Here is a 9,806-nt window from a genome sequence, read left to right as displayed (position 1 = left end):
TTTGTTTGAGGGAAAAGTCTAAGGAATAGTCTAAACCTGCAGGGCTCTGCATGTTTTTGGAATCCTGCTCAAACTGGAGTAAATATTATATATGTCTGTAGGCTATGAGCATATTTTTCACACTCATACTGTGAGTATTTGCATTTAGTGTGGGTCAAAATATTGATACAGCAGTATCTTATTATTGCTTCCACTTTATTAGCTGGGGGGGGTCAAAGGAGGTTATTATTTAACTGAGACATTACTGAAATATAAAATTTATGATAATACACACAAACTTAGATATTTTGATGTAGCATATAATGATACTATTGGTGTTGATAAGTGGTCCAGTACATGTATGTTTATATTATTTCTAACCAATTTCAGTACTCATAACACTTTTTTCTACAAGTCTCCCCTGTGTATCTAACATTCAGATCCACAAACCGTCGGCAAAATGTTGTCATAGTATCATTGTCCCACTTATGAGCAACTCTAGCTTCACAGAAAGACAATACAATAAAACACAGTGCAATACTTGCAGATAAATTTGGTTAAAAACATAAATTATCGCCTCTAATCTCTTGTTCTACATGATTGTCAGGTTTGCATCTGCACAACTCTGGATTGATGTGGATTTAACTACACAGTCATCTTTAACACAGGGCATTATAATTAGCTTAAGTAGCTGGAAATGCTGCCATCGTTTTCCTGTCAGACATAAAAGTGCAAAGCCAAAATGATCTGTTAAAACACTTCTATCACCTGAGATAATTTTTTGGAAAAGAAATTCATTCATTTTTTAGGTCCCCCAATCTGTCTTTCTCTCATTTTCACACCATAAAAAATCCTTTAGTGTGATAATATATCTTCTGTCCCAGTAGGTCTGTTATCATGTCTTTATTCTGGTCAGAAAATATATACAGTATATTTTAATATTTCAGTGAGTGGTTAATGTGATCATTGTTCAGCAGTGGAAACAAAAGCAAAATTCAAGTTTGAAGCCGGTATGATTAACTAAAAATAGAAAATCATAAATCTGTCCCTGCACCCTGACCTGGAGCTTTTATGAGTTGTTTTTTGTTTGATTTGCAGTTTTGTTCTTACAGGAATCCGACGTGTAAGCATGAAACTATCACTTAGTGACTGGTGACTCAGTGTAAGATTTCACTGCAACACCAAAGTGGCTTCTGCTCTTGGGTCATGATATCTGGCTTGCTGACAGCTCACTTTCTTGCAGCTATGTCATTCAATCTGCCTGCATGTAACTTCAGTTCCCTGTCATATGCCGCTAAGCAAACATGACAGTAATTCATCTGCCTGGCAGACAACCGGCATAACTCCATGGAGTGCAGAAAGGGGCTGCAGATTGAGAATCCTCATGACATTATAGCTCACAGATAATATAAGGAAAAGAAGGTTTAAATGTCTCTGTAAAGTCACACAAGACTGATTTGAAAAAATATCACAAGAGGCTCAATCTGATCTCTGAAGGAAAGGAAATCTTTGCACCCTATTTCTGTAACAGTGTTCCCCAGCCTTCTCTGGCGTGTGATCTCTTAAAATAAAGCGTTGTCTACTTGTGAAATACCTCATCTAAGGCTACAGTATGATATAAAAGCTGTGAAAACACACATTGTTTCTAAACTAGAAGCATAGAGGTGGAAGAATAGTGTTTCTTTTTTTGAATTAAATATAAATTTTTTAAAATATACTGTTAAAGTTCTTCATAGTCTCAAGGCTTTAATGTGCAGGGGCTAAAGTGGGATTTAACAGCAAGGGGAAGCCTAAGTATGATCTGCTGTAGCCATGCAACAGCAAACAATGACTCACCTTAAAATAAATACCAAACCTGATTACTACTGTGAGCTGCAGAGGACATTTTTGCTTTGTGAACAGCGATCAGACCTTCTGTAACCCTAAGCTTTTCTCCTCTGCTTGTGTTTAATGTAAATAATAAAAAGGAAAGGAAACAAACTGTCAACTTTATTTACATTTCAAACCATCTCACATGATGTCTTCTCACAGCAGCAGCAGCTTGTTTTATTAAGTAATGTCTAATAATCAATTTTTTAAAATTTCTTACAACAGCTATTCTTTATGTACTGATCATGTAATTCCTCTAGAGACAGTACTTATTATTGTAAGACTCATTCACACTCTGAGTACACACAGGGGAGTCACAAAAAGTGATTAACTAATAAACTGCTTGTAATTTTATGAGCCTCACAGTTAACTCTCCACCTGCTAATGCACTGAGGTCCAGGCCTCAACTTTCAGAGTCACCGATCGCTATCAACAAAACATTTCTCTGTAATGTATTCTGTGCTTTTAAATTTGCATGTATTTTTGAAACTAGTACATGCTCATGCTAGTAGGTTTTGGTCCGTTTGTGTTGTTTTTAAAGTGATGTACTTAATCACAAAGAGAGAAGTTTTTTTAAAAAATAGACTGGCAGATGTTTATGTACTAAAAATGAGTGACTGTAGCCCGTTGCTAGGTGATTGCCAGGCATGTAGTTTAGCTTTTGTGGATGTAAGTGATGTACTGTCGTGAAATAAAAAAGAAAAAAGAATGGTTTCATAAGGTGCTACAGGTGCACAAATGCTACAAAACAGGTAGCCTGCATTTTGTATGCATCATTTTATACATAATTAAACTTTGGGAATAGAAATTAGATGTTACTGATGCAAAATAAAAAATTATATGACACTTTTATAAGCTCTTAGAGATGCATAACTGCTAATAATAGGTCATTTTGGCCAGTTGCTATGTGGTTGTCAGGCAACATAATGACATCATTACACATAATTCAGCCTTTTTGGATAGAAATTAGATGTTACTGATGCAAAATAAAAATTATATGACACTTTTATAAGGTGTTATAGGTGCATAAATGCCAGTAATGGGTCATTTTAGCCATCATGTTGCCAAGCTAAGTGGTTGCTTGGCAACATGATGACCTCATGATATCTGATATAAATGTGGACCTCCACGTTTGGTTGCTCAACTCTTAAAGGTATGGCAAATACTTCTTGATGATTTGACACACACAGTGCAACGAGTTAACTGTCAAACGGGTGATTAATAGCAACAGTGGTCACGTCCAGTTGTGCACGTTCATGGACACTAACAGAAACACCACCACACCTTGAAAACTGAGCCCAGTTCTTACAGCTGTTTCTCCTGATCAAAGTGGCCCATCAGCACCGTTCTATATTTGACTACATCCTGGGTTACACACATGAGGAAGGGGGAAGAGGAGGAGGAGGGATGAACTTGGACAGCACTAGAAGACAGACAAGGGTTAGCAGCTCGGGGACACTTTGATGAAAGACCAGCCTGGGTGGGAACAATGCCTGAGTCAGGACCCTGTGATGGTTCCCCTTCCTGCGGCTATTGTAAACACTCCCTCCACTGGACCCTGGCTGAGTTGTTAAGCTGGCAGCTGGGTACCAAACAGCGCTGTGTCACATGAGAGGCCCGGCTGGAGTCACAGTGGCCCAGGATACTATTCTTAGCTGTAGGAATGTACACAGTGGCCTCATGGCAATCTCCACAGCGCCTAACTGGAAACCCTTCCCTGAGTCACTACCCATTTTCTCTCTGAGTAATGCTTAAACTGTCTTTCATTTGGAATTAATCCTTTTTTTCTGTCAAGACTGACGACTTTGGATAATATTGGTCCTCCGAGGACAGGAGGTAAGGGCTGAGCTAATCACAGATACTGCTGATGAACTGGAATCATCTTGTTCACACAGATGTTTGTCTCAAACTCCTCAGTTTAACTCCAGTTTTATTATTAAATCTTCAAATGTGAAATTTCTTTTGTATTAGCATAACTCTTAGTTAAGAATCTATATTTTCTGGTTAAAACGTTTCCTCTTGTTTATTGGGCATTTAAAGGAGTGAGTCATTGCATTTTATGACATTTCTTTATTTAGACTGGAAATGTTTCTCAAAAATATGATGCCATGCTATAAACTGTCTGTTAAAAGTGTAATAATTTAAGCTGCGTACATGATCAATTCATCACCATCACCACTGTTGACTAAGTGATTAAGGTGCAGATGGATTATTTTTAAATTCAGATGCAGTTTATCATGAGAGGTTCTGCAGCTCCACCAGCAGCTCTTGTTTGAAGTCTGAGTTAAAACTCCCAGTCGTGAAATGCCACTCACAGCTATTGGCATTTAATAATATACAATAATGATTAGTGGTCTAAATATATCAGACAGGCTGGACCATGTAAGTGGGAGTAAATCGGTAGCTGGCACGGAGATGATTTGAAGACTTAATGTTGCTAATAGCCCAATGAAATTCATGCTCTTTAAACAATAGGATCACCACAAACCCTCCAGCCAGAGAGAGACACACTGGGACTAAGAGAGAAAACATGACATATAGAAAAAAATAACAAGAGAGACTGTGAGGCCAGTCCAGAGAGAGATGGGTTGCAGAGACAAACACAGATGGTCCGCTGATACAGTTCTGTTTATGTTAGTGATGATGGGCAGCTTGATTACTGAAATAAGCCCTAATGGCACACGAATCCTGTGAGATCATTTAGACAGGATTTGGAACAGAAATCTGTGTCAGTCATTCACATTAAAGACAGCTGCTACGTGGGAGGTTTAAGAGTTTGAGAGGAGACGAATAAGTGAAAGGCTTTGTTATGAACCAGATCACACGGTTTTCGAAGCATGCATGATTAAGTTGTTGCAAATACAAATTTATTAAAATCACACTTGTGAATCTAATTGGTGCACTTTGTGGAGCTCATGAATAAAGAATATTAGAGAGGAGGATGGATGGAGAACGGTTAGTAAATCAGGAAGGAGAGGATTAGAAAGGAGGAAATGAGGGCAGCTATCACGGTCCTGGAGAGTGAGAGGATGACTGAGCAATGGAGAAGAAGCGTACTGGTACTGATTTTCAAGAACAAGGGTTACAGAGGGATGAAGCTGATGAGACGGACTATGAAGATCGAGGAAAGACTTGTTGGAGCTAGGATAAGAAGAGATGTGAGGATCAGTGAGCAGCAGTATGGCTTCATGCTGAGAAAGAGCTCTACAGATGTGAAGCAGAGGTGTAGAGGTCGGAAGGAGTTGCACCGCGTCTTTGTGGAGCTAAAGAAAGCATATGAAAGGAGCAGCAGACATGTATGAGGTCACCGGTGACATGTATGGTAGGAGTGAATGATGGTTTCAAGGTGGGGGTGGGATGAGGGATTGGTTTTGTGTCCCTTCTCGCTTGCAGTGGTGTTGGACAGGTTGACAGATGAGGTCAGTTCATGAGCTATGATGTTTCCAGATGACATTGTGATGTGTAGTGAGAGGAGGGAGCAGGTGGAAAAGAGCCTGGAGAGGTGGAGGTATGTACTGGAGAGAAGAGGAATGAAAGTCAGGAGGATCAAAACAGAATAATGTGTGTGGCCTCATGACCTTTTACACAGCTTCACTGTGTAAAAGGTCATGAATGTGGATGAGTTTAAAAACCCGGGGTCAGCCATCCAAAGCAACAGACAGTGCTCAAGAGAGGTGAAGAAGAGTGTGAAGGCGGGGTGGAGTGGGTGGAGACGAGTGTCAGGTGTGATTTGTGACAGAAGAGTGAAGTGAAGGTTTACAAGATGGTAGTGAGACCTGCTGTGATGTTTAGTGTGGAAATGGTGGCACAAACAAAGAGACAGGAGGCTGGGCTGAAGGTGGCAGGGTAAAGATGTCAATATTTTCACTGGGACTGACCAGAAATCAGAGGGACAGCTCAGGTAGAGCAGTTTAGAGACAAAGCTAGAGGTGCAAGGCTGAGATGGTTTGGACACGTGCAGAGGAGGGACATTGGATATATTAGGAATACATGAGGAAAAGAGGAAAAACAAAAATGTTTGATGGATGTAGTGAAGGACATGGTTAGTGTGACAGAGGAGGATGGTACACAGAGAGTAAGATGCAAGCAAATTTTAAAAACTGTGGTCGTCACTAATATTTATGTAGATCATCACATCACACATCATCAGCATAGCCGGTCATCCACTTTCTCCCATTGGAAAACAAAAATACGACATCAGTCACAAAATGATTCCTGCTTTGTCATCCCTTGTGCAGAATGGCCACCAGACCACAAGATGTTTTCTCTTTCAAAGATGCTGAACTTCCCTCTCACCTGCTCGCAAAGCTCAACGTCCTCCGGCAGGAGCGCATCCTGACGGACGTCCTGCTCTGCACTGAACACCAGGAGATCCCCTGCCACAGGAACGTCCTGGTGTCCAGCAGCCCGTACTTCCGCGCCATGTTCTGCAGTAACTTTCTGGAGAGCAGCCAGGCCCGCGTGAATCTGAAGGGAATCTCTTCAAATGTGCTCATTGGCATTGTGGACTATGTTTATACGGGCTGCATCACCATCACCATGGACATTGTGCTCCCACTCATGCAGGCAGCTTCCATGCTTCATTACGGAAGCCTCTTTGAAGCCTGCTCTGTGTTCCTCCAGGAGCAGCTGAGCCCGGAAAACTGCCTGAGCATGATCCGACTGTCTGAGATACTTCACTGTGAGAGCTTGAAGGAGAGGGCCAAGGAGATGGCTGTGAGGTCCTTCTCTGACGTGGCCGCTACAGAAGATTTCTGTGAGTTGTCTCTCCCGGAGCTCATGTGTTACCTAGAAGACGACCGACTTTGTGCTGAGGAGGAACAAGTGTTTGAGACCCTGCTGGCATGGATCCACCATGACCCGTTCTCACGAAGGGGCGCAATCCACGATCTCTTCAAGAAAGTCCGTCTGCGCTACATCCACCCAACTTACCTCTTCCAGTTCATTGCCAATGATCCACTGGTGCAGAGCTCCAGCCTTTGCACTGAGATAATCGAGTCAGTCCGTCGCCTTATGCTTACAGTCAGCGCCAAGTGCAGCCGTGAGCTGAAGCCTCTGTGGACCACACCGAGACGTTATACCTGCAGAGAAACGCTGGTGGTAGTTGGAGGACGCAAAAACAACGAACAGACTTCAAGGGAAGCGTTACTCTATGACGAAAGGACTCAGCGTTGGCAGTGGTTGGCCAAGCTCCCCTTGCGCCTCTACAAAGCTGCTTATGTGTGCATTCACAGTATCCTCTACGTCCTCGGCGGGCTCAGCCTCTGCATGGCATCAGGCGACGGCTCGGTCAGCGCTACAGTTTACACACTCTCCCTCAAAACCAACCAGTGGAGGACTGCCGAGCCCATGCTGGAGCCACGATATGCCCACCAAAGCGTCTCATACCTGCACTTTATTTTTGTGTTAGGAGGCATCGGTGTAGATAAGCGCATCTCTCAGTCAGTAGAGAGGTATAACAGTATGTTTAACCAGTGGGAGGCCATGGCACCCATGCCCACAGCCGTGCTTCATCCAGCTGTTGCAGCCAGTGATCAGAAGATCTATGTTTTTGGAGGGGAGGACGCCATGCAGAACCCAGTCAGGCTGATTCAGGTAAGGAAGGCTTCAGTCAAAGTTAGCATTCAGTGAAGAACAGCCTGCGATGCTCAGGAAATCCAAAAAGGCTGATTGATGGTGTTTGTGCTGTTACACAGGTGTATCACATCGCTCGCAATCTGTGGTCCAAATTAGAGACAAGGACTGTGAAAAATGTTTGTGCTCCCGCCGCCGTCATAGACGACAAGATCTATATCATAGGAGGTAAGGACGCATTTTTACTTTTAAGAAACTGAGAAAAAAATGTTGTTCTCAGCAGCTGTTTTACGCTAAAATATGGACTATATATAATATATTGCCTATAATATAGTTTGACTCATATTTCGACCTGCTTGGTCGACTTTGGGATTTGTTTACTATATGTAATTTACTATGACTTACCAACCATCTAATCTCCAGGGTACACCACGCGAATGATTGCCTACGACACCAAAGCCAACAAATTCTTCAAGTGTGAGAACCTGAAGGAGCGACGAATGCATCACAGTGCTACAGTGATCAACGGCAAGATCTACGTCACAGGTGGACGCATCCTGAATGGCCACGACGTCATCGAGGACTCGGACTGCTTCGAGTGCTACGACCCAAAAACAGACGTTTGGACCTCTAAAGGTTCTCTGCCATACAAGCTCTTCGACCACGGCTCTCTCCCACTAGTCTGCGTTTCCAACAGACCAAACCCACCATGACCCACCATCTAATCACGGCTTGCTCCTTTTTATTGTAATCTCCACCTGCCCTTTGCCATTATTTATTGGCTTCTAACAGAAATGGGAAACCATGTCAGAGTGACACCATTCTTTCACGCAGCTCAGTAAAGCGGCATTTAAGGTCGGGCTGACTTTCATCTGCATCAGAGAAGAAGAGCTCAGCTGGCATGCAGAGGTGTCATTTCTAAGCATCTGGGGCGGAAGTGAACCGAGAACCCCAGAAATGATGAGAGGCAGCTACTCGGACACGTATGTAATCCAAACAGCTCTTTAAAAGCTGTTTCCGCAGATGGATACACTTGTATAAAGCAAACTAAATTGTGTTAATACTGTATTTTCCAAGATATTTGAACACAGCCTGTCACTCTGCAGGGCAGCTGCACTTAACTCTTGACAAAACTGAAACTGGTTAAATAATTTGCACTTTATAGGTCAAAAAATAATACATTCCTTCTTGACCCTGATGTGTATCAGAGGGAACTGATTAATGAGAATAAGGGCTACTGCAAAGTTGTACTTGCTCTGATGTTTGGTGAAGTTTTGCAAAGAAGAACTTTTTTTTCTTTATTCCAGTCTTGGGGGGTTGATTTTCAGTTAAAACCCAACAAAGCTTGTTCTGTTTTTAAGATGTCTGCTTAAAACATGGCAGAACCAGTATGCAAAGATGTGACGTTTTGGATCAGTCCAAGATCTGTGAGCAAATATTTCAATGGTGGTTTACATTCATATTTCACTGTGCATGCAAATGTCGTTAGATAAAGACAACCTGTGGCCTGCTGTGAGCGGCCATGAGTAAAAAATGTTGTTAGAGATACTTTTTGTGTGTTTACAGGCTACATCAGACTGCAGGGGCAACCTAAAGGTGATCTGGCACAATCACACCAACTGATCTGGAATTCATTTTTTTATTCATTTGGGAAATCATAGTCATACAAAGAAATCCTTACCTGTCAAGACTTTGATTGCCATTACATCCCTCTGTGTCCTGCAGCCCTCTTGTCCCTCATGGAGCATGCATTCAGTGTTTTGCTCCAGCCCTTGGTAGCTCCATTATTGGACAATTTGTGGTATACATCTTAATGTTTGAGACTTTCTCACGAATCAACTGAACAATGCATTGCTGCTACTTGCACATTAAGAGACTTCCTCTTTATTTTTGTATGCGGTATTACTTGTACGATGTGCATAAATGTTGTGTTTATGTACTAAAGAGAGAGTCAAACTTCTTATTTGTTGCATTGATTCTTTCTGCGCATAAAAACAGATCAGCTGTGGCAAAATCGCATCTTAGTTCAGCTTCTCGGTCTTCATTTTGAGCAGGCTCGTAATTTGCCTGCAGACTAGCTGAGTCACGACCCCCTCGTGCATGAGGGAACACCATCAATGCAGAAACATGTTCCGGTTGTCAGGTGACACATTTTCTCTCCGTACATCATTAAACACCAGTGCAAAACCCATTAAAATATTGGGATGTTCCTGGAATGTAGTGAATGCATTTCTTTATGTGAGTGTCAACCTCTTGACCCTTCAGGGCACATTCTCCTCATGCAGAGCGTCTGGTATGAAGGCTTCATATCCGGTTACCACTGCCCCCCTGAGAGGCTCACTGTTTGCAAGGTATATGGCCTACTTAAAACTAGCCCTCCAGCA

The 9,806-nt window shown here is 42.3% G+C and overlaps 1 protein-coding gene across 1 annotated transcript; it reads left to right on the top strand.

Moving 5' to 3' along the window:
• The first annotated feature begins 3,331 nt into the window (after window positions 1-3,331).
• On the top strand, window positions 3,332-9,316 carry klhl38a (kelch-like family member 38a). The gene is made up of 4 exons (XM_085395851.1): window positions 3,332-3,684; window positions 6,087-7,443; window positions 7,545-7,650; window positions 7,846-9,316. The coding sequence occupies exons 2-4, from the start codon at window positions 6,088-6,090 to the stop codon at window positions 8,133-8,135; spliced, it is 1,752 nt and encodes a 583-aa protein (XP_085251977.1). The 5' UTR covers window positions 3,332-3,684; window position 6,087; the 3' UTR covers window positions 8,136-9,316.
• The last annotated feature ends 490 nt before the right edge of the window (window positions 9,317-9,806 follow it).

Source organism: Rhamphochromis longiceps, linkage group LG22 (assembly GCF_057381845.1).
Source record: "Rhamphochromis longiceps isolate RC_006_pf linkage group LG22, R_longiceps_female_GT1.1, whole genome shotgun sequence".
Lineage (NCBI taxonomy): Eukaryota > Metazoa > Chordata > Actinopteri > Cichliformes > Cichlidae > Rhamphochromis > Rhamphochromis longiceps.
This window is presented reverse-complemented; position numbering and strand designations above follow the sequence as displayed.

Excerpts from the sequence above, each read along its gene's own strand:
- klhl38a (XM_085395851.1), top strand. The coding sequence starts at position 6,088 with ATGGCCACCAGACCACAAGATGTTTTCTCTTTCAAAGATGCTGAACTT. Across the intron at positions 7,444-7,544 it reads ACCCAGTCAGGCTGATTCAG|GTGTATCACATCGCTCGCAA; the intron begins GTAAGGAAGGCT and ends GCTGTTACACAG. Across the intron at positions 7,651-7,845 it reads CAAGATCTATATCATAGGAG|GGTACACCACGCGAATGATT; the intron begins GTAAGGACGCAT and ends TCTAATCTCCAG.